Genomic DNA, 23,294 nt, shown 5'->3' with positions numbered 1-23,294 from the left:
GAATATAGCTTGGTATCAAACTTCATCTCGAACAAAATCTTAGTTTTTATGATAATGAAAACGCGAGAACTTTAACGGGAATAGATATAGTATATTAACAGGAAAAATGTAATATCAATAGATATTTTTTCTATAATAATAAATATAAAGAAAAACTTAAACAGTAAGAATATTTTATTAGATCGATTTTACAATGTTATAATCTGTTTTAAAAATTTTATTTTGATGGGTCCTTTGGATGGATTTGTTTTTGATTGTATTTTATCAGGATTGAACGTCACATTGTATTCAGGTATGCCGTTTCTGATTTTTTCTAGAAACCTATAAAAATTTAATTACAATGTAAATTTTTATATTTTATATTTTATATTTTATCTATATGTGTACAATAAGCAACACACCGAACTCTTTACTCGGTGAAATGCGCGGTTGCTGATGACTGGAGAAAGCGACGCGTGATACGGACAGCGTTCATGATACCGTGTGACCGATTCGGTGTGTGCTCACTGTCATGTTACACATATGTTCACATGCAATTTAATATGTGTATGCACATACATGGCGCGCGCGGGCATACATACCACACACACACTCACTCATTCACTCACTCACCACACACACACACACACACACACACACACACACACACGCGCGCGCGCGCGTCTACATGTGTGCGTATGTCAGTGAATGTGTTTGCGCGCGCAAGCATGTATATATAAGCAATTATAAGATTATCATATTACATTTTTGCATAATGATCACTCTCAGTAATATATATGATATCGTCAACATATATGCGCAAAAGTCCATTGTTGGCATATTCAGCAAACTTTTCATTGATCATGTGTTGATAATATATATCAGATAAAATTGATGATATTCGTATACCTTGTGGCACACCACGCCTTATCGAATATACTTGATTATTAAACTTAACCTACAATAAACATATTTAATAATTAAAATGTTAACTTCATGTATATATTTGTTTTACCTTTTGCTGATATATTAATTTGTATAGTTTATTCATCAAAATTTTTGTTCGAACTAATTTGGGCTTTTTTATTTGCATTGGGATGACAACTGATTTCATAAAATTAAGAGATGGAAGAGATACAAATCGCACTGTGTTTTTATTTATTTTGTTTCCTTTAGTTTTTAAAATAAAAGTTCGTATTGGGAGATACTCCTCTAACTGTTTGCAACACATATTAATAATATTATATAACTTTTCTGAAATAAAATAAAATATAATAAATAATGTATATGTTTATCGATGTTTGTTAAAAGTGTATTAAATTAGTAATAAATTAGTAATATTAGAAATAATTCTACCTTGTAGTATTGAACCAAATGCATCTTGAATGTCACAAGAAATAAAATATAACTGATTATTAGTTGAACTTATTGAACTTTTAAAGGCATTAATATCATTTATGCAACCTTTTACAGTTGGGATTCCATTTTTATTAAAATATGTGACGTATAATTGTTGCAGGAATCTTAAAATAACCTCAGTTTCAAATTCTTTTTTCGAATTATATCTAAAATTGCATATAATATATATATATATATATATATATATATATATATAGAATATGTGACATATATATGTGTATGTGCGTGTGCGCATGCAATACACACGCATACATGTTACTTATTTATTATTTATATTTTTTTATAGTATAAATAACAAAAATATTTCTTAAATTAAATCCATTTATATACCTTGTTATAAATAAAGCTCTTAAATTAGAAGAACTTGAAATTAATGTATATGTCCCAATATTACGTTTCTTATCTAATTTTATCCATGGTACATGACTCTTTTCTTTTTCTTCTATAAATTTTATTAAAATTTTGCACCACTCATCTTTAGAAATAAAAATCCACTTTTTTTTACATGCTGTCAAAACCACATATTTATGTAAAATTTTAATAATATATTGTTTAAGAAACCAATGTAATAGCTTCAATATAATTATCACTTTTCCATCATTATTATCGATTGAATGCAACCATTTAATTTTGAAAATCTAAAAAAATTACAAAAATTATAAAAAATATTGCATTAATAGTCAACAAGATTGAAACTCTGTTTGCTAATGTTAATAGAACGTACATCCAATTGCTTTACAAATTTTTGTATGTTTAATGATGCTGCAGTGGCTTTTGTTGGTCTCAATTTTCTTTTGAAAGCATTTGATATTGATACTTTTTCTGGAACTGTTTTTAAAAGACTATATATCATCTTCTTTATAACTTTTATATTTCTTAGGGTGCCAAACAATTGTAAAGGAACATTTTTATACAATATCAAACTAAAGAAGGATAGCAACAAACGGGGATGAATTTGATTTTTTTGTAATCCTTTTCTTGCATATTTTTTGCTCCTTTCTGCTATTATGTGTTTTAAGTTATCAAAATAGTTAAATCTATTATGTCTGTTCTTGAACAATTCCAATATTGGTGACAGTTCAAGCCTAACTTTATCTAAATTAAGAAATACATTTTCAGAATTATTCCCAATATATGTACTTAGAATTTTGTGACATATATCTCGTCCTTTATTTTTATTCTCCAAGATATGATATTTTGAAATTTTTGCCATAGTACGAGTAGTTTTTCTTATTCGACATCTAGATGCAAATAATTTAATTATGGTATTTGTTTTAAATAGAATGGGATAAAGATCTTTTGCGTCTGTCTTTGAACATTGCACATTTTCAGATGATAGCTTTTTCGTAGTACACAAAGTTTGTCTAAACAAAATATATAAGAAAAAATTTCAAAGATTTTAATTAGTACTATAAAGCTATTTTTAAAAAGAGAGGAAAATAATATATTCAAAAAGAAAACAAATATTATAAAATAGTAGAAACCTGTTAATTGTAGAATTCATTTTTATTAGAAACTTTAATAATCGTTTTAGCCTTGTGTCTCTTCTCCCTGTATTCCCCTAAATTCTTATAAAGATAAATCTTAAGATGTTTCTTCTTCTTTTTGCATTAAATATCAGTTGATGACAGAACTGAATTTTAAACCGCCAGGAAAAAAGATACTTGATACTTGATACTCCTCGAAAATGGCCACGACTTCCAAAACGGCGCCAACACGGGCCATGTGGTAGGCTGATATCCAAACAGGTCTCCACGAGCGATCATGGCGAATGGGGAAAAAAATTATTGATTGATTAAGCCGCAAGATGGCTCTGCTTAGGGGGGGGAGGGATTCTTTCTCGGGAGAATTAAAAAAGATTACAGAGATAGATTAGAGCTTTGATTATACTATATAAGTATAAGTATGAACTGTTAATCTCCACTTTTTCCATATTAAAAGCATATGTCTGTTGTCACCAACAATTGGATCGAGATACTTCGAGATTTAGAGTGCGTTCCTTTATTCACTTCGAGTGCTCATGCTATGACATAATGGAAGTGTACTGCGGCTATCGTTTCGATTTAGTTTCGTGCGCTTTCTAACTGCTTCAAGATTATAAAGCGGAACGCAATTGCAGTATGTTTTCTGAAGCTCCAACTGAAATAATGGTTGGCACATAATCATGACATTTCTATCGTAAAGACACGTGTAAAATGTGATTGGATAATTTTCCTTATGCATATAGTTATGCTGCTATTCAAGTTTGTCTTTAGAGTGCGTTCCTTAAGGGTGCCGTCACATACAGCGTAACTTGTGTAACGTAATCTGCGTATTCTAATATTTTACTAAAACACGTTACGCCATTCTGAAAGCCTTCTTTCAGGCTGGTTCTTCATGCAGCGTAACTTGCATAAGCGTAAACTGCATCATCAATGCATTCAATCAAATTGTCTCAGCTACTCTATACAATTCCATTTAGACTCCTATTAGACAATTTGATTGGTTGAGGCAATTTACGCTTACGCAAGTTACGCCGTACGGGGAACCTTAAGATTGGTTAAAGCTGTTCTACAATGCGCGTGTGTCGGTGTCATCGTCGTGGACCATAAGAATGGGCCAATCACAATCAAGTATTCTCCCACATTCGTCTGTGATTGGTCAATTCTTGTGGCTTGCGGCTTGCGACACACGACGCATTGTAAAACAGGCGTTACGGCTTACGACTCATCCACTACTGCTACTGCCTATTGTAAACCCTGGAGAAGAGAATATTTTAATCTAAAGCTGCATCTTGATTGGTTTTCAAAATGAGCCAGCACAAGAAACGCAAGAAAAATAGCACCGGATCTATCACAAAAATCCAACAGACCAGCTATCAGCATAGCCAGCAGGCTATATAATTTCCAGCATAGTAGCCAGTACAATAGCCAGCACAGGAGTACGCAAATAATCCAGCAACCAAAAAAAGCACCGTGTGGCTTAACATCCGAAGCGCATGCGCGAGGAAGAGAGTGTGTGCGCATGCTTAATTCGTATTGCATGTATGTATACACGCGTGCGTGGTGCGTGTATTCCTCAGGAATGTAGGTGCATCGCGGTGCGTCACGCGTTGTAGAATTGATACACGCTTGATTTTTCGAAAAATGAAGAGATCACCATTGAATAATGCTGCACCCGGTGGTCGGCCGTACAATGCGAGAAACACGCCGTATAATTGGAAGTCGCGCGAGAGCACGAATAGAGGTTACCAATCCGTAGAGGGTAACGCGGGTTATTCGCGTTTCTCCGTGAGCAACGGGCCGCAGTCTTGCCGTAGTGACGATTTCATCCCTCTCGACGTTAGCACGTCAATGACGCGACGTGATAAATGTAATATCGTTAATCGGTACAGCCCTGCCGGTGTCCGCGGTAACGCCAGTCCAGGTAGCTCCGGCTGGTATAACAATTACAGCAATAACTACCACTCTTTGCAAAGATCGAACTGCAATAACCGGTACTCTGGCTACAAACATTCCCTCAAACAATTTCATGGGCAGAGGAAAAAGGCAAGTGTTTGATGGACCAGCGAGATTGTACTTAATTAGTATTAATGATTAATACAAATTACTTGATCTTTCTTTATATCTTCTTTATAGGGTTATAGAGGAATGCATCAGCAAATAAATGTATTGGCATATGTAGATATGAATTCTTTCTTGGAAGATCCTTGGAAAGATCTAGTCAAAAAATTAGATGATTTAAGAGATTCAAGCAAAAGTGAAAAGCCTGAGACTGATTCTTTATCTAATTTGAAACTGACCGATGGCGATTTGATAGAAAAATCTGAAAGCATACTTCTGAAGGATGCAAACCTGAATGATTCGCAATGTAATCAAGGATGTGAAAATGAATATTCTGTAGATTCAAGCTTTGCAACTCAGAGTATTAATCTTAGTCAGATATCGGAAACCAATAGTTCAATGAAATCAGAGACTGACAATGATGTCTGTTCTAGCCAAGATTTGTTGGATAAAAGCGTGTACAGTGTCAATGACACTTGTGAAGCCTTACAAGAAAAGAGTAACACTTATTTGAATATATCATTAAGAAATACTGAGCAAGAGACTGTATAACAATAATGAAGAAAATTAATCATGTTAAATGAAATACGTTGCAGTATGCAAGAGTACACATGAGTACATTGTATATAAAATCTTATAATTTTGTATATAAATATTGTATAGCATTATAGAATTGAATGTAAAGACACCTTAATACAGATTCTTTTTTTGAGAGTCTATTAACAATTGTATTGTATGATACAAGGTTTTATGATAACATATTAACATCTGCAGATTTATATATTTTCACAATCGTTTAGCTGTGAAAAATGTATAGAATTTAGTTATATGTGCAATTTTGTAATACATATTGAATTTAAGTATATAAAACATGAAAAAAAAGTAAACATATTAAGGAAATGTCAATTTCTTGTTAGTACATAATTCATGATTTAATGAAATTATGAGTATATATAAAATCACATTTTAGACCATGTACTTAAGGAATTATTTTTTAAGTTGTAAATATTCTAAATGTATTTAAAATTTCAATTTTGACATTCAAGCATAATTAGGCAATACAATATTAACAATTCAATACATTTTTAATACGTGTAAGTGCGCATTGGTTCTATTTTCTTACTGTTATTTTAATGTCTTTAAAAATATCACACATATGAAGCTCTAATATAAAGTTTTCTCAAAATCATTGATAGATAAATAGATAGATAAATACAATTGAAAAGAAATCCTGAAATCTCTTCTTCTTTATGTATTTTGCTTTGTGTAGTTTATTTTTGATAAAATCTAATTAACGCATTATCAGCATTTTTATTGAGATGCAATTATATATATCTACATTACAAAATTATAAAAACAGTGATGTAACAAAATATGGTTTTTTATGATATCGCATTATATAAATAAAGTTCTGTTATAAAAAAGTTATGTTCGGCGAAGAATATGGAAGCTTTTCGTTGCTAAGAAAAATAAGCTTTTCCGAAAGCTTATTTTTCTTAGCAACGATATCAAGAGATGGTACTGATTTTCAAAGAACTTTATACAGATGATTTCATGAGAGGCTTTTCGGAGAGGTGAAATGAATATAAATAAAACTGGTAAATAAAACTGGTAATATACATATAAATTATGTTTATTTTTCTGAAAAAAAACCGACTTTAAATTCTAGATGAATAGAATTAATAAAATCTAATAAGAATTTTACTTTAAATTATGTTCGGCAATTAAATTGCAAAATGAAAAATTGAGACGAACATCACTTGATATCTTCGGAATAATTCATTTTATATTTATTTTATATTCTTCCAATTTCTTCCTGTCTATATTTTTCTGAAATATCTATTACATAAAATTCAACGAATTCAAATGAATATTATATATAAATCTAATGTTGATTGGCAATAATCCATCAAAAATATGGTGGAAGTTATTTCAATAAAAGTGTCGTTACGTATACCGAGAATAATTCTGTTGTGTGCTGTGAACGGGGCGGCAATATTAGAATTGCATTAGATTTTTCATATTTGAGTATGTTATAACAATGTCCTATATTGCTTGTGGGAGTGTAAGCCCTTGGAAATGTGTCTAGATCGTTCCATTCTAATTTCGCCCATGAAAGTTGCGGACGCTGATGCAATTTGGTCTTTGACTCTAACTGCAATGTTATAAAAAGATATCAATGATCCATGTCCCTTCCCATTTATAAAATGTTTCTATCTATAAAAAAGACAAGCCTTACGCAAGACTGCATGATGGGGAATTGATAGGAAAAGTTGCAGCGCAGTTCGTTCAAAAATGGTAGAAGCAATACATGCGCGATGATGGCTATGACTGATGGACTTGCCGACATGCAAAAGAAATATTTATCTTCGTTCTCGAACGTACTTTTTGCTAATGCGGTCGATTTTCCTGGTTTTATATTCACGCGATCTGAAAAAAGAAACAATGTTCCAAAAGATGCATCTTGCAGCACATTATATGATTATGATAATTGAAGTAAAAAGAAATACCGAAATACATATTAGCTTTAAAATGTCCCTTTAAAACAGGTTTCACTATATCTTTGTTGTTCGTACCGCCTAATATTACAAGTACCTTCACTTCTTTTATCGCTCTCTGAATGTTTGATATTAAGCTACTTGCATTACTGTGAGAACATTCGTCAGATTTATTAAATTAATTAAGAATAATAATAACAACTAAATATTTCTAATTTAAACCAGGTATTACAGTATACGTGTTATAATAAATTTTGATGCACTTACTTATAAGGCGAAATTCCGTAGTCTACAGGATTGAAATCATGTTCCTTTAATAATGACATTAACATTCTCCTATTACCATCATAGACGTATTTTGATTTTAAAGGGCAGGTGTCAGGTTCTTCCAATTCATTTCCGACGGATAATATACCTACGGATGGAACTTTAAAAACTATAACTTTTTCACGTCCACATAATGCCAAAATACTCATCGCTGCTGGTCCGATACGAGTGCATTCCTGTAGAACGTGCATTCCTTCCTTTATGTCATAGCCCACAGGTCTTTGAAAATACGAATAAATAAATTATTTTGTGACAAAGCCTATTTTGGAAAGTGTCCCATACAGAATATTCTGACAATATTGCATTATAATGTTGTTGCAATGTTGCAAAAATATTTTGTTGTATGGAACATTAAAAGATATCAAGCTGTTTTTATGTACTTAATATTATCATTTTCTTGCGGAGTGATTAAGATTTCGATATCAAATTTTTTTTCACAATCATCAATATTTCTACCATTGTTTTCTTTATCACTATCATTATAGTCTACTTTTCTGACATCATTCAATGGTACGACCGCTGTTGCTCCTGCGATCGTGAAATAAAAGCAGTAATTAATTCTTTGCTGTAAATAAAGATTTAATTTCTAGTTACAATTGTCTTTACCTTCGGGAATAGGTGCTCCAGTTTTTATCCACATACATGTGCCAGATTGGATTACATTCGGATTTTCCTAGAAAAAGCGATGTGTTATGGAACTGTAGCTCGTTACATTAAAAATTTAATCTCAATTTACTTAATTCGCTTTTTATTTTTTTCAATTCTTAGAACTTAGAAAAAAATAAAAAGTAAGCTAAATCAAGACTGAACTACTTCAGAAATGAATATAATTCAATCGATAGAAATATCTACTCTTAAATTTTTGATTGCATAATTCGTTGCCTATTTTCTTATCTTTCTTATCATACTTCAGACAAATTGCAGAAAAATTGATCCACGCGAGTATAGATCTTTGGATAAATACTGTCAAGTCATTTAAATTAATCGCATTTTGGTCATTATTCCTACCTCCGAATCTTTTCTCAGTATTTTCCTTATACCCCGCCCGTCACTGGCTAATACCGCATATCCATGTTTAGCGGCAGTTGTGAATGCCGGCACATTGTGTTCAGAATATATATCTTCAGCCAATATTCTACCATGGGCGTCACTTGCATTAACGATTTCCGTCAATGTTTTCTTATAGTTTTCGCGTATTACAGATTTTATTATGTCCAATGCATCTGCTAGCGAATTTATCTCGTCGGTGTTACAGTCTGAATTCTTTTCTGTAAAATCCGCAGCCTTGTTGATTTTTGTCTGTAAACAATGTTTTTAATTATAAATTCGTATATCATTGCAGACTTTTTCGGAATTGTTATTGCGTGAAAGATATTTTACCATCTTGTAGGATACGTGCATTGAAGAGGATGCATTATTATTATCAATCCTATTATCATTATTATCACCATTATTATTATCATTATTAGAGTTATCATCATTATCATCATTATCATTATTAGAATTATCATCATTATCATCATTATTATTATCATTATTAGAGTTATCATCATTATCATCATTATTACTATCATTATTAGAGTTATCATCATTATCATCACTATTCTGTTCCTTTTTCTTCCTCTTATTACTATTATCACTATTATCATCGCTCATTTCATAATAATCCGTGACCAGGAACATTATTATTATTTGCCTTATAAGATATATATTTTTCGTAAGAAATAAGTTTATAGTTTCATCAAGACCGGAAAAATTGATGATAAGCGTCCTTTTTCGTATTCCGCACGCGGATCTGAAAATATATATTAATATTTTTAAAATTGTAGTCTACAGGATAAACAAAAAATAAAGCTTTACCTATCAAATTTTTTTTTTAATTCCCCTTCTAGTTTTGACACAAGTGGCTTCAAATTCAAATCGTAGATAATTTTATCGATGACTTTATTAGTCGCCTTATATATTTTACGGTGTGTTTTTGCAGAATTTTCACCAATCAAGATAATAATATCAGCTTCTTTTTTATCGGTCGAAGAAATTAATATTTCCTATACATCATATAAATTATATAAATTTACACACACACACACACACACACACACACACACACACACACACACACACACACACATACACACACATACATATGTAAAAGAGGTATTTGAAATATTTATAGTGTTACCTTCAATGCTCTTTTAGAAGCATTTTGTATAAGTACATCGTAAATTACATCTATTTCGAGAGAGTTTAAAATGCATTTTATGCTGTGGACTTTATGCTTCATTAGCTCTTCATCAGTACCTACTATATAAATAATTAGAATAAAATTATTAAAATATTTTGTAGAATTATATAGAATAAATGTTATATAAGTTATGAAAAATCTGCTCAAATATGTGCGCGCATATATATATATGTGTGTGTGTGTGTGTGTGTGTGTGTGTGTGTGTGTGTGTGTGTGTGTGTGTGTGTGTGTGTATGTGTGTGCGGTTCATTTAATTTACACGATCATAAAACATTTTAGGTTTTATTAATATTTCTTTTTAAACTTATACCTTATATTAGAGGAACAAATGCATTGTACATACCAGCTACAATGATACATTTTGCAAACATTTCTATCTCTCTTGATCTTTGCCTCATGATTGCGGGACTTTTATCGTATATGTTTAATCTCAATCACCTCGCTTGCTAACTGACTCTGCTTTCTATTTATCTGATGAAATAATCAACAAAAGTGACTAAGAAACTGTTAACATTTCTTTCTCTTTTCAAAATATTTTGAATGTAAGATCTTGGGTGCGTTCGGAAAGCTCACTATTAGCGCTATTTAGCATTACTATTGTTCGGAGAGCTAATTGGTAGCGCTACCAAACACCATTGTTACGTCATATTGATAGCGTTTTGACGTCATAACTTCGCGCTCTCTTCCGAAGTGATGCATCAGTAGCATTTGAGTGCATCAATAGGGAGATGGTGCATCAGTAATGATGAAAAAAGAATCATATTTATGGTAATCTAAACACATTCCTGAATATTTTCAGGATGTCTTGGGCTGACACTTCTGAAGGATGCAAACCTGAATGATTCGCAATGTAATCAAGGATGAAAGTGAATATTCTGTAGATTTAAGTTTTGCAACTCAGAGTACTGATCTTAGTCAGATATCGTAGCCAGTAGTTCAATGAAGTCAGAGGCTACCGATGATGCCTGTTCTAGCCAAGATTTGTTGAATAAAAGCGTTAATGACAGTTCTGAAATCATACAAGGAAAGAATAACACTCATTTGAATACACCATTCAAAAGATATTGATCAAAAGAATATATAACAATAATGAAGAAAATTAATTATGTTAAATGAAATATATTGTATGCAAGAGTACATGATTATTGTATATAAAATCTTATAATCTTGTATAGAAATGTTATATATAAGTATAGTATTATAGAATTGAATGTACTGATACTTTTTACAGATACTACTTATTTTTTTGAGAGTATATTAATAATGCAATTATATTATGGTATGGTACAACATATGATATAGTATATTAATAATGCAATTATATTATGGTATGGTACAACATATGATATAACATATTAACATCATTTGCAGATTTATATATTTTCACAATTGTTTGGCTGTGGAAAATGTATAGGATTTAGGTATATGTGTAATTTTGTAGTACATTGAATTTAAGTGTGTAAAAACGTGGAAAAAAATAAACACATTAAGGAAATGCCAATTTCTCGTTGGTATTAAATAATACGAGAGCAAGTGCGTGCTGTGAACAGGGCGACAACATTAGAATTACATTAGATTCTTCATATTTGAGTATGTTATGACAATATTCCGAGAGCGAACGTGGTATAGCAGACAGCGCACTGGTCTACCTACTATGCTGGAGGTCCCGGATTCGATTCCCGGCGGAGAATGAAGAAATGCTTTTTTTCACGTTCGTGTCTCCTCTTCGGCGATATAGCAAACTGCTAAGAGTATCTTTGCCACGGAAACCTCTATCAATTAAGCCGTTCGGATTCGGCATAAAATTGTGTAGAATCTCGCCTGTGTACAATCGGCATGCGCACCACATGTATATGTAAGTGAGAGAGATTTTACCTGAACGGGACGGGTAATATCAGAATTGCATTAGATTTTTCATATTCAGTGTGTCATAACAATGTCCCACATTATTTGTGAGAGTTATTATTAGAAAAGTGTCTTTGTTGTCCCGTTCTAATTTCGCCCATAAAAGTTGTGGATGCTGATGCAATTTGATCGCTGACATTAACTGCAATGTTATAACAAGATATTGATAGGAAAAGTCGCAGCGTAGTCCGATCAGAAATGGCAGAAGTAATACATGCGCCATGATGGGTACGGTTGAAAAACTTGCCGACATGCAGAAGAAATATTTATCTTCGTTCTCGAACGTACTTTTTGCTAATGCGGTTGATTTTATTGGTTTTATATTCACGTGATCTGAAAAAAGAAACAATATTCCAAGAGATGGAACCAACTTGCAGCACATTATATGATTATGATAATTGAAGTAAAAAGAAATATCAAAATACATATTAGCTTTAAAATGTCCCTTTAAAACAGGCTGCGCTATATCTTGGTTATTCGTACCGCCTAATATTATAAGTATCTTCACTTCTTTTATTGCTCTCTGAATGTTTGATACTAAGCTGTTTGCATTGCGAGAACATTCGTCAGAAATTATTAAATTAATTAAGAATAATAACTAAATATTTCTAATTCAAATCAGGTATTACAGCGGTATACGTGTTATAATCAATTTCGGTGCACTTATTTATAAGGTGAAATTCCGTAGTCCACAAGATTGAAATCGTGTTCCTTCAATAATGAGATTAACATTCTCCTGAACTAATGACAAGCATCCCTTTTCGTATTCCGCACGCGGATCTGAAAATATATATTGATATTTTTAAAATTGTAGTCTACAGGATAAAAAAAATAATGCTTTTCCTGTCAAATTCTTTTTTTAATTTCCCTTCTAGTTTTAACACAAGTGTCTTCAAATTCAATCCCAGATAATTTTATCGATGACTTTGTTAATCCTTATATATTTACGGAGTGTTTTTGTAGAATTTTCAGTAATTAAGATAAAAATATCAGCTTCTTTTTTATCGATCAAAAAAATTAATATTTTCTATACATCATATAAATTATATAAATTTACACACACACACACACACACACACACACACACACACACACACAAGTATGTAAAAAAGATATTTGAAATATCTATAGTGTTACTTTCAATGTTTAGAAGTAATTTGTATAAGTAAACTATGCCTACTTCGAGAGAGTTTAAATTGTATTATGCTTGTCTTATGCTGTGGATTTAACGCTTCATTAGCGTCTAGTATATAAATAATTAGAATAAAATTATTAGTAAATACTATTGCTGCTAATTTGGCTCCGTGAAGAGTTGGTAGCGTTAGCGTAGCGATATCACGGTAGCAAGCTCCCCGAACGCACCTTTTGTATCAATACTATTTTAAACACGTAAATCTCGTCGCTCACGACTCACTAACAATTAATTCGGTCGTGAGTAGAGTTTGCAGAAGAATCTTTATTTTCAAGAAATGAAGCGATAAATTAGATTTATAATGATAACAATGCCATGCATTTTTTGCTTATTGTATAGCATAACGTGAACTTACGTAAGGGTTGGAGTACGTTGACAGTGAAACTTTCATATTTGCAAAGCTTTTTTAATTTTAATTTTAATTATCATAAATCAAATTGGATGTGTGAGATAGAGTTTATTCGATAAAATGATTAATCTCATTTTAGGTTATCTACAAAAAGGATCGGTTATAAAATTTTTTGTAATGTAAATTTGTAAATCATCGTAAATGTAAATCAAAGATTCCCGCTTTTCGTTATATATTCTACCCTTCATCGCTCACTTTTCATCCTATCAACGTTGAAATCGCACACTCACACTTTTAATTACAACAGTTAATCGCTTGAAAAAATATATTTTAATCCTTAACCAGCACAATGAATTCTTAAATAAGCATTCTAGAAGTAACTTTTATAGTTACAATTAATTACAACAGCAGCAACAAGTTACAGATATATAATATCACTGAAAATGTTGCTTAGTTAAGCGAATTATTATTAGCGGATTATTACAATCTCTCGTCAAATTACTTATTCAACTTTGTTCTATTTTATTTAATTTAAAAATACATAGTTACATTTTTCGACGTTTTTCAAATTCTCGTATTCGTCATATCAGGTATTGTAAAAAAATCTAATCGATTAAATTATATTAACAAGATAAATAATTATATTCCCTGTTTCTTTTCTCTGTTTCTTTTCCCTATTTATTTATGGCATTAAAATAAATAACGTATTTTGAACTACGTAAATACAATTTATTCTCTAACAGTCACGCTTTTATGCAAAACTTGAACTTGATCAATTTAGGAGTCCAATATTAGGGAATCAAGGATTAATTATCCATGACCTCGCCATATCAGATGCATGACTTCATATTGATTAAGGATTAACGATTTATATGTATAAATTATGTCATTTGTTTTTCTGAAAAAAAATTTAATCGACTTTAAATTCCAGATGAGTAGAATTAATCCAATAAGAATTTTATTTCAAATTATATTCGGCAGTTGCAAAATGTAAAGTTTGAAAAATTGAGACGAATCACTTGATATCTTCGCTTCGGAATAATTCATTTTATATTTATTTTATTTATATTTATTTTAATTATTTTATTTTTTATATTCTTCCAATTTTTCCTGTCTATATTTTTATAAAATATCTATTATATAAAATTCAACGAATTCAAATGAATATATTATATATAAATCTTATGTTGCAATCCGATCAAAAATATGGTGGAAATTATTTCAATGATAGTGCCTTTATGAATGCCGAGAATAATTTTATTGCGTACTGTGAACGACACGGCAATATTAGAATTGCATTAGATTTTTCATATTTGAGTATGTTATAACAATGTCCCAAATGGTTTGTGGGAGTGTAAGCCCTTGGAAAAGTATTATCGTCGTTCCATTCTAATTTCGCCCATGAAAGTTGCGGACGCTGATGCAATTTGATCTCTGAGTCTAACTGCAATGTTAAAAAAAGATATCAATGATCCATGTCCCTTCCCATTTATAAAATGTTTCCATCTATAAAAAAGACAAGCCTTACGCAAGACAGTATGACGGGATATTGATGGGAAAAGTCGCAGCGTAATCCGATCAGAAATGGTAGAAGTAATACATGCGCCATGATGGGTACGGTTGAAAAACTTGCCGACATGCAGAAGAAATATTTATCTTCGTTCTCGAACGTACTTTTTGCTAATGCGGTTGATTTTCCTGGTTTTATATTCACGCGATCTGAAAAAAGAAACAATGTTTCAAGAGATGCATCTTGCAGCACATTATATGATTATGATAATTGAAGTAAAAAGAAATACCGAAATACATATTAGCTTTAAAATGTCCCTTTAAAACAGGCTTCACTATATCTTCGTTGTTCGTACCGCCTAATATTACGAGTATCTTCACTTCTTTTATCGCTCTCTGAATGTTTGATATTAAGCTACTTGCACTGTGAGAACATTCGTCAGATTATTAAATTAATTGAGAATAATAATAACTAAATATTTCTAATTTAAACCAGATATACGTATTATAATCAATTTCGGTGCACTTACTTATAAGGCGAAATTCCGTAATCCACAGGATTGAAATCGTGTTCCTTTAATAATGACATTAACATTCTCCTATTACCATCGTAGACGCATTTTGATTTTAAAGGGCGGGTATCAGGTTCTTCCAATTCATCTCCGACGGATAGTATACCTACGGATAAAACTTTAAAAACTATAACTTTTTCACGTCCACATAATGTCAAAATACTCATTGCTGCTGGTCCGATACGAGTGCATTTCTGTAGAACGTGCATTCCTTCCTTTATGTCATAGCCTACAGGTCTTTGAAAATACGAATAAATAAATTATTTTGTGACAAAGCCTACTTTGGTGGAAGTGTTCCATTACAGAATATTCCGACAATATTGCATTATAATGTTGTTGCAATGTTGCAAAAATATTTTGTTGTATGGAACATTAAAAAATATCAGGCTGTTTTTATATACTTAATATTATCATTTTCTTGCGGAGTGATTAAGATCTCGATGTCAAATTTTTTTTCACAGTCATCAATATTTCTACCAATTTTTTCTTTATTATTATCATTGCAGTCTACTTTTCTGACATCCTTCAATGATACGACCGCTGTTGCTCCTGCGATCGTGAAATAAAAATAGTAATTAATTCTTTGCTGTAATTAAAGATATAATTTGTAATTATAATTGTCTTTACCATCGGGAATACGTGCTCCAGTTTTTACCATCATACACGTGCCAGATCGGAGTACATTCGGATTTTCCTAGAAAAAGCGATGTGTTATGGAACTGTAGCTCGTTACATTAAAAATTTAATCTCAATTTACTTAATTCGCTTTTTATTTTTTTCAATTCTTAGAACTTAGAAAAAAATAAAAAGTAAACTAAATCAAGACTGAGCTTCTTCAGCAATAAATATAATTCAATCGATAGAAATATACTGTTAAATTTTTAATTGCATAATTCGTTGTCTATTTTCTTATCTTTCTTATCTTTCATTTCAGACAATGTAGAAAAATTGATCCACGCGAGGGGATCTTCAAGTGGAACTTCAAGTAGATGCTGCAAGTCAATCATCATTTAAATTAATCGCATTTTGGTCATTATTCCTACCTTCGAATCTTTTCTCAGTATTTTCCTTATACCCCGCTCGTCACTGGCTAATACCGCATATCCATGTTTAGCGGCAGTCCTGAATGTTGGCACATTGTGTTCGGAATATATATCTTCAGCCAATATTCTGCCGTGGGCGTCATTTATGTTCACGGTTTCCATCAGTGTTTTCTTATGATTTTCACGTATTACAGATTTTATTATTCTCAATACACCTGCTAGCGAATTTACCTTGTCAGTGTTACAGTCTGAATTTTTTTCTATAAAATCCGCAGCCTTGATTTTTTTCTGTAAATACAAAGTACAATATTTTTAATTATAAATTCGTATTGCAGACTTTTGCAGAATAGTTATTCCGGTCGTGAAAGATATTTTACCATCTCTTCGGATACGTGCGTTGAAGAGGATGCATTATCAATATCGGATGCAATATTATACTCAATATTATTATCGTTATCACTGTCATTATTATTATCAATATCGGATGCAATATTATAATCAATATTATTATCGTTATCACTGTCATTATTATTATCGTTATCATCGTCATTATTATTATCATCATTACAATTATCATCATTATCATTATCATTATTCTTTTTCTGTTTCTTCCTCTTATTATTATTATCACTATCATCATCGCTAAACGTTTCATAATTACTCGTGTCCAAGAACGGTGTTATTATTTGCCTTATTAGATATACATTTTTCGTAAGAAATGAGTTTATATTTTTATTGAAACCGGAAAAACTAATGATAAGCGTTCCATTTCGTATTCCGCACGCGGATCTGAAAATATATATCAATATTTTTAAAATTGTAGTCTACAGGATAAACAAAAACAAAGCTTTACCTGTCAAATTCTTTTTTTAATTTCTCTTTTAGTTTTAACACGAATGGCTTCAAATTCAAGTCCCAGATAATTTTATCGATGACTTTGTTAGTCGCCTTATATATTTTACGGTGTGTTTTTGCAGAATTTTCACCAATCAAGATAATAATATCAGCTTCTTTTTTATCGGTCGAAGAAATTAATATTTCCTATACATCATATAAATTATATAAATTTACACACACACACACACACACACACACACACACACACACACACACACACACACACACACACACACACACACATAAGTATGTAAAAAAGATATTTGAAATATTTATAATGTTACCTTCAATGCTCTTTTAGAAGCATTTTGTATAAGTACATCGTAAATTATGTCTATTTCGAGAAAGTTTAAATTATATTTTATGTTGTAGACTTTATGCTTCATTACCTCTTCAGCAGTACCTACTGTAATAAATAATTAGAATAATATTATTAAAATATTTTGAAGAATTATATAGAATAAATGTTATATAAGTTATGAAAAATCTGCTTATGTATGTGCGCGCATATATATATATATATATATATATGTATGTGTGCGGTTCATTTAATTTACACGATCATAAAACATTTTGTTTTAGGTTTTATTAATATTTCTTTTTAAACTTATACCATATTAGAGGAACAAATGCATTGTACATACCAGCTACAATGATACATTTTGCAATTTTTGTTTCTGTCTCTCTTGATCTTTGCCTCATGATTGCGGGACTTTTATCGTATATGTTTAATCTCAACCACCTCGCTTGCTAACTGACTCTGCTTTCTATCTATCAAAAACAAATCAACAAAAGTGACTAAGAAACTGTTAACATTTCTTTCTCTTTTCAAAATATTTTGAATGTAAGATCTTGAGTTCGGAAAGCTCACTATTAGCGCTATTTAGCAGTACTACTGTTCGGAGAGCTAATTTTGGTAGCGCTACCAAACACTATTGTTACGTTATATCGATAGCATTTTTACATCATAATTTCACGCTATCAATATTATCGCATAATATGAACTTGCGTAGGGATTGGAGCACGTTGGCAGTGAAACTTTTATATTTGCAAAGTTTTTTTTAATTTTACTTTTAATTATCATAAATCAAATTAGTACAGGACGTGTGATAGAGTTTATTCGATAAAAACATTAGTCTCACTTTAGGTTATCTACAAGAGGAATCGGCTATAAAGTTTTTTAATGTAAATCAAAGGTTCCCGCTTTTCGTTACCGTATTGTACCCTTCAGCCTCTCATGCGTTCGACATTGAAATCGCACATGCTCACTCACACTTTTAATTACAACAGTTAATCGCTTGAAAAAATATATTTTAATCCTTAACCAGCACAATGGGTTCTTAAGTGAACATTCTAGAAGCGACTTTTATAGTTACAACTAATTACAACAGCAGCGACAAATTACAGTATATAATTACAGTATATAATATTACTGAAAATGTTGCCATTACTGAAAATGTTGCTTAGTTAAGCTGATTATTATTATTAGCCGATCTCTTTTCAAAGTTACTTATTCAATTCGTTCTATTTTACCTAAAAATATATAGTTAAAAATACATAGTTTAAAAATACATAGTTGTATTTTCCAAAATTTTTCAAATTCTCGTATTCGTCGTATCCGGATTGTAGAAAATCTAATCGATTAAGTTATATTAACAAGATAAATAATTATATTCATTATATTCATTATATTATGTTTTTTTCCCTGTTTATTTACGACATTAAAATAAATAATGTATTTTGGACGTAAATACATTTTATTCTCTAACAGCCACGCTTTTAACGCTTGCAAACCTGAACTTAATCAATTTAGGAACCCAATATTAGGGAATCAAGGGTTAATTATCTGTACCGACCTCGTCATATCAGATGCATGACTTCACCATACTGATTAAGGATTAACGATCGGGTTAACGATGTTTCTGCTCTTGTTGTTGATTACAACGGAACGTGCGACACGATATGTTCGTAAACCGAGAGTGTACGGATCAGATGTAGAGTACAGATCGCGTGTATATATATATATATATATATATATATATATATGCCATTCTATCAAGAGCTTTAAAGCTAAACTCCTAAAGTTAGATTCGATAAAATCACAGGTTTAGAATTTATAACGTGTCACGAATTGACAGACTTTAACTCTATATTTTCAGTGTGTCCGCGGAGTGATTACACTGACAATGAGATGCCCTTCTTTTTTGGACCCTCAGTCGTAAGCGTGATTGCGGACGGCGAGGATTTTCCCTTTTTCCCTCTTTTTCTCCGTCATTTTCGTTTTTTTTTTTTTTTAACTGACCTGACGAATATATAGAGAGATATTTACATGCAAATGTACATCGAATTGGATAAATGCAAACGTAATTACGTGCGCCTTCTGCCCGCGTCGTCGTCTCGCACGTCGAGGAAAGAAAAAGCCGGGAGCATCGTTGTCACGAGGATGATCATAGTGATCGTCGTTGATCATGCATTGCTAAGTTTGATAAGGTCCTTAGGCATTTAAAGCGCGTCGATGACGGAGGGTGCGCATGTAACGAGGATCCGAAGATCGAGGGGGATGATTATTTGACGCGTGACTTTGTTAGGAAAATAGCTTCGTAAATCTGTTAAAAATAATCTTCTGCGAGGAACACAGAACATCTCGATCTCACAGTTGCGAGAGACTCATTATTCCCTCTCTATTATCCTATTAGAATATTAGTATTTCGAACATCTTTATAATTTCTGATCTGAGGTTGTCGCTAGAGGGATGATCGTTGCTATAACTTATACGCTAACACTTGTCTGATAACGGTGACATTTATCATTTAATGGCTAAATTGCCTGCTAGGTACGATGGCAGAGCATCCTCTATCATTATTCACACTTCGCGGGGCCTTTGATTTAAGGGACTACATAGCAGGGATTTACATTCAAGTAAACACACGTAGAGCTTACAGCTCTCATCCGCATCCTCGATCGATCGAGCACATGATCACACAATACACCATTGATTAGAATTTAGATCAATATGATCAGAATTCTAGTCTACATACAAATATATGTATGTATATATATATTTTTTTTAAATGCATATATACATACATGTACATATACATATATATACATACAGAGGATACAATAACAATAGATGGATATATCTTTCCTTTGCAAAATTGCGTAATTCGGGTTTCTCTAAGACTGCCTTTTTCGTAAGAGAATATGAACTCTTCGTTAATTACTTGGTCTCTTTGTTTAAAGCTATAATTATCAATGTTTGGAGGTAATTAAATCTTTCGGTTCCTTCGCATGCGCATTCGCATGTGTATCTGCGTATATGAGCGTGTATGTGTATATATGTGCAAAGCTCATGCTTTAATCCATTTTTTGCAATTTGTGCTGTTTATTATCAATAACATATTATTAGAGCGCTTATATGCCATTAAATATTTTTAATAATAGTTTGCGTTTCGTTGTCTAAAAGATTTCTCAGAGACTTTGTATCTATTGAATATTAATAGGTATTTAATGATTCTCCATCATTTTATCGTTTAATATATACTGCGTTTGTATTTAAATGAGAAAAAAAAACAAAGTTTAATTATATATTTGAAGAAAGCTGCGATTAATATCTCTCAACTTGATCCAATTTTGCAAATTATTTTATTTGCTTTATATATTATTTGCTTTATATATTACTAATAAACATTTAATATTAAACTTTTCATAAGATTTTTCGAAATATTACGCAATACTATATATATATATATATATATATATATATATATATATATTTCTGTTATCTGAAATATTCAGAATTACGAGTTATTATTCGAGTTATATTTCATAATTCGACTTCATCAAGTGTTGCTAAGTTTTTGCATTTATTGCATATATTGAATATTCAAAGTCCAACAACTCGTTTTCAGATAATCCGTAACAAGTTAATTCTTCTTGAGAGCAAAAGAAACAATTTACAATCTCACGAAACTTTACGAGTTTCGTAATTGTAGATTTAATTAAAACTTTACTAGTTTTGTCAGTGTAGATTTAATTATAATGTTCTTATAAAAAAAATTTGTTTAATCTTATTTGGGATTTTATATATCTTTTATTTGTTTTTTTAAGGTACATAAATATAAAAATTAATATTTCTTATCTTAATTTTAAAAAAATCTTAATTAAAAAAAATTTATTCTAAATTAAGAAAGGAGAAAACAAAATAAATCAAATAATTCAAGACACAAATGGATCTCAACATGAGCTTCTGTGTTTAGATATTTTTTTCATATAAACGTAATACTCTGATGAGATTGAAACCACTGCGTTGTCCTTTCGTCGATTAGCGTGTAGTATGTACGCGAAGTATTTGTAGGTATACACGTAATTATGTATGCGTATATGTACATATATATTGAATATATATGTATTTGAATATATAAGTCTTAAGCGATCGTTACATACACAGAGAGAGCCGCTGGTTCCAAGTCTCCATATGCTTACTCAATTCTGTACATTGCCTTCTCAATACAAAAATTTACACGACGCGAACAGTAGTTAATATAAACAATTTTTAATTCACGTTTTCGTCAACGCAAGAGTTACTAGTTATTATTTTTCATCATTTAAAAGAATGACATTTTTAAAACTTGAGATTTTTTTTCTCGATAACAAGATCCGTTCATTCAATCTTTTGAGCGGAATGGGTTATGCAAATGTTCTCGTTGTATACACACCAAGCCACGAGGTGTGTAATTAATCTTCCAATACACTCTATCTCATGTTCACTTTGTTCGAAAATCGTATAGCGTAATTTGGAGTGACATCTAAATTCGTATATTATTCGCGCTACACCGGCGAGCATCGAGTGAAATCAAAATGAACTCAAAGTATATAAAAGACAATTTTAAATTTTGAGATGCATCCCAAGGATCTAAAAAAAACGTCATCCGTGAGTCAGTTTAATTATCACGTGTTATTCTATAGTTATTAATTTTCACTATTGACCAATCGATCACAAGGGCGCAGATCCATGATGGATCAATAAGCGAGATAATGAGAATGTACGACGAGATGATCACGGGAAAGTTAAAGTATCGATTTTTTCTCAAGCGATTATTATAATGTAATAATAAATGCGCTCATCGTTTGCTCCTCCGTGGCATTGTGGCCTGCTTAATACGTGCGACAGTGTTCGCATGAAGATCCTGGGAAGGACAATTCGAAATTATCGATTCGGAGCATACCGCAGTTATATTGAAAATCTATAGTAATATATTAAGGTATAATATTTAATATCAAGTGTAATAAAAGCTACTTGAGTGAAATGCTTGAGAGAAGAATAATTCGGGATAATTCGTTATAACAGAATTTCGATGTATTCCTTTTGTACAACCCTCCTGTGCTATAAAACGAATAAATAGACAATAGATAAGCAAACGCTAACGCTAGGCGTCAAATCTGAAAAAGTGTTCTCTTAATGTTTAAAAAAAAAAGAAAACTAAACTTTTTTTTTTTAATCTTTGATAAAATTCCATATATGAATATTTATAGCATTTAAAGCACTCTCTAAAATCAAAATATTTTCTCACGCTTGAAAAATACTTACGTAATTAGCAAACATTGATAGCAAACATTTTAGAATATGAACTGACAATTACTTTTCAATTTTTTAATATTTTATTATAAAAATTAGATAATATATAAAATTCCTAATTGCTCTTTATTATAAAATCAGACTTTGATTACTAAAGAATGACGCAACAGTAACATGCTAAATTATGATGAAAATGAAGATTTAAAAATATAGAAATATGTGAAATGTGTGTTTCAAAA

General features: G+C 31.1%; 4 protein-coding genes and 1 long non-coding RNA gene across 12 annotated transcripts; 1 reads left to right on the top strand and 4 right to left on the bottom strand.

Annotated features, from left to right (window-relative positions):
* Positions 1 to 156: 156 nt before the first annotated feature.
* On the bottom strand, positions 157 to 3,753 carry Tert (telomerase reverse transcriptase). Of its 4 annotated transcripts, XM_089075248.1 has the most exons (8): positions 2,883 to 3,750; positions 2,539 to 2,762; positions 2,123 to 2,226; positions 1,729 to 2,036; positions 1,336 to 1,544; positions 995 to 1,233; positions 744 to 937; positions 157 to 321 (listed from the first exon to the last, which is right to left on the bottom strand). In XM_089075248.1, the coding sequence occupies exons 1-8, from the start codon at positions 2,900 to 2,902 to the stop codon at positions 189 to 191; spliced, it is 1,431 nt and encodes a 476-aa protein (XP_088931374.1). In that variant the 5' UTR covers positions 2,903 to 3,750; the 3' UTR covers positions 157 to 188. The 4 variants fall into 4 exon arrangements, with proteins under 4 accessions (XP_088931374.1, XP_088931371.1, XP_088931372.1 ...); XM_089075245.1 differs by having other exon boundaries at positions 2,123 to 2,762; positions 2,883 to 3,753; XM_089075246.1 differs by having other exon boundaries at positions 1,336 to 1,502; positions 2,123 to 2,762; positions 2,883 to 3,753.
* Positions 3,754 to 4,103: 350 nt separating this feature from the next.
* On the top strand, positions 4,104 to 6,034 carry LOC105433990 (uncharacterized). Its single transcript, XM_011649538.2, has 2 exons — positions 4,104 to 4,925; positions 5,016 to 6,034. Exons 1-2 carry the CDS (start codon positions 4,524 to 4,526, stop codon positions 5,490 to 5,492), a joined length of 879 nt encoding a protein of 292 aa, XP_011647840.2. The 5' UTR covers positions 4,104 to 4,523; the 3' UTR covers positions 5,493 to 6,034.
* A 197-nt stretch (positions 6,035 to 6,231) lies between these two features.
* LOC105434008 (gephyrin-like) lies at positions 6,232 to 13,596 on the bottom strand. 5 transcript variants are annotated; one of them, XM_089075240.1, is made up of 12 exons: positions 13,463 to 13,596; positions 10,354 to 10,481; positions 9,948 to 10,069; positions 9,626 to 9,813; positions 9,146 to 9,560; positions 8,774 to 9,064; positions 8,372 to 8,438; positions 8,146 to 8,293; positions 7,706 to 7,984; positions 7,451 to 7,587; positions 7,180 to 7,370; positions 6,232 to 7,095 (listed from the first exon to the last, which is right to left on the bottom strand). In XM_089075240.1, exons 2-12 carry the CDS (start codon positions 10,406 to 10,408, stop codon positions 6,868 to 6,870), a joined length of 2,121 nt encoding a protein of 706 aa, XP_088931366.1. In that variant the 5' UTR covers positions 10,409 to 10,481; positions 13,463 to 13,596; the 3' UTR covers positions 6,232 to 6,867. The 5 variants fall into 5 exon arrangements, 4 of the variants coding, with proteins under 4 accessions (XP_088931366.1, XP_088931367.1, XP_088931365.1 ...); XM_089075241.1 differs by lacking the exon at positions 13,463 to 13,596 and having other exon boundaries at positions 7,326 to 7,370; positions 10,354 to 11,863; XM_089075239.1 differs by lacking the exon at positions 13,463 to 13,596 and having other exon boundaries at positions 10,354 to 11,669.
* On the bottom strand, positions 10,189 to 11,859 carry LOC148936985 (uncharacterized). Its single transcript, XR_016138854.1, has 2 exons — positions 11,664 to 11,859; positions 10,189 to 11,019 (listed from the first exon to the last, which is right to left on the bottom strand). It is a non-coding gene; the product is annotated as an uncharacterized LOC148936985 (long non-coding RNA).
* Positions 13,597 to 13,954: 358 nt separating the features above from the next.
* Positions 13,955 to 18,427, bottom strand: LOC105433989 (gephyrin-like). The gene is made up of 11 exons (XM_089075243.1): positions 18,122 to 18,427; positions 17,762 to 17,883; positions 17,434 to 17,621; positions 16,958 to 17,369; positions 16,581 to 16,868; positions 16,165 to 16,231; positions 15,939 to 16,086; positions 15,496 to 15,774; positions 15,256 to 15,389; positions 14,985 to 15,175; positions 13,955 to 14,900 (listed from the first exon to the last, which is right to left on the bottom strand). The coding sequence occupies exons 1-11, from the start codon at positions 18,177 to 18,179 to the stop codon at positions 14,673 to 14,675; spliced, it is 2,115 nt and encodes a 704-aa protein (XP_088931369.1). The 5' UTR covers positions 18,180 to 18,427; the 3' UTR covers positions 13,955 to 14,672.
* Between the last annotated feature and the right edge of the window lie 4,867 nt (positions 18,428 to 23,294).

The sequence above is a fragment of the Pogonomyrmex barbatus genome, unplaced genomic scaffold, assembly GCF_055798465.1.
Source record: "Pogonomyrmex barbatus isolate J1 unplaced genomic scaffold, ASM5579846v1 scaffold18, whole genome shotgun sequence".
NCBI lineage: Eukaryota > Metazoa > Arthropoda > Insecta > Hymenoptera > Formicidae > Pogonomyrmex > Pogonomyrmex barbatus.
This window is presented reverse-complemented; position numbering and strand designations above follow the sequence as displayed.

What these genes read in the sequence shown, in the direction of transcription:
- Tert (XM_089075245.1), bottom strand. Translation starts at nt 2,902, where the DNA reads ATGAATTCTACAATTAACAG. An exon ending in ATTTGGTTCAATACTACAAG is followed by an intron (nt 1,234 to 1,335) that starts GTAGAATTATTT and finishes ATTTTATTTCAG; the next exon opens with AAAAGTTATATAATATTATT. An exon ending in AATTAATATATCAGCAAAAG is followed by an intron (nt 938 to 994) that starts GTAAAACAAATA and finishes TGTTTATTGTAG; the next exon opens with GTTAAGTTTAATAATCAAGT.
- LOC105433990 (XM_011649538.2), top strand. Translation starts at nt 4,524, where the DNA reads ATGAAGAGATCACCATTGAATAATGCTGCACCCGGTGGTCGGCCGTAC. An exon ending in TTCATGGGCAGAGGAAAAAG is followed by an intron (nt 4,926 to 5,015) that starts GCAAGTGTTTGA and finishes TCTTCTTTATAG; the next exon opens with GGTTATAGAGGAATGCATCA.
- LOC105434008 (XM_089075240.1), bottom strand. Translation starts at nt 10,408, where the DNA reads ATGAGGCAAAGATCAAGAGAGATAGAAATGTTTGCAAAATGTATCATT. An exon ending in TACTGAGAAAAGATTCGGAG is followed by an intron (nt 8,439 to 8,773) that starts GTAGGAATAATG and finishes CGCTTTTTCTAG; the next exon opens with GAAAATCCGAATGTAATCCA. An exon ending in TCCCCATCATGCAGTCTTGC is followed by an intron (nt 7,096 to 7,179) that starts GTAAGGCTTGTC and finishes ATAACATTGCAG; the next exon opens with TTAGAGTCAAAGACCAAATT.
- LOC105433989 (XM_089075243.1), bottom strand. Translation starts at nt 18,179, where the DNA reads ATGAGGCAAAGATCAAGAGAGACAGAAACAAAAATTGCAAAATGTATC. An exon ending in TACTGAGAAAAGATTCGAAG is followed by an intron (nt 16,232 to 16,580) that starts GTAGGAATAATG and finishes CGCTTTTTCTAG; the next exon opens with GAAAATCCGAATGTACTCCG. An exon ending in TACGGAATTTCGCCTTATAA is followed by an intron (nt 15,390 to 15,495) that starts GTAAGTGCACCG and finishes ATGTTCTCACAG; the next exon opens with TGCAAGTAGCTTAATATCAA.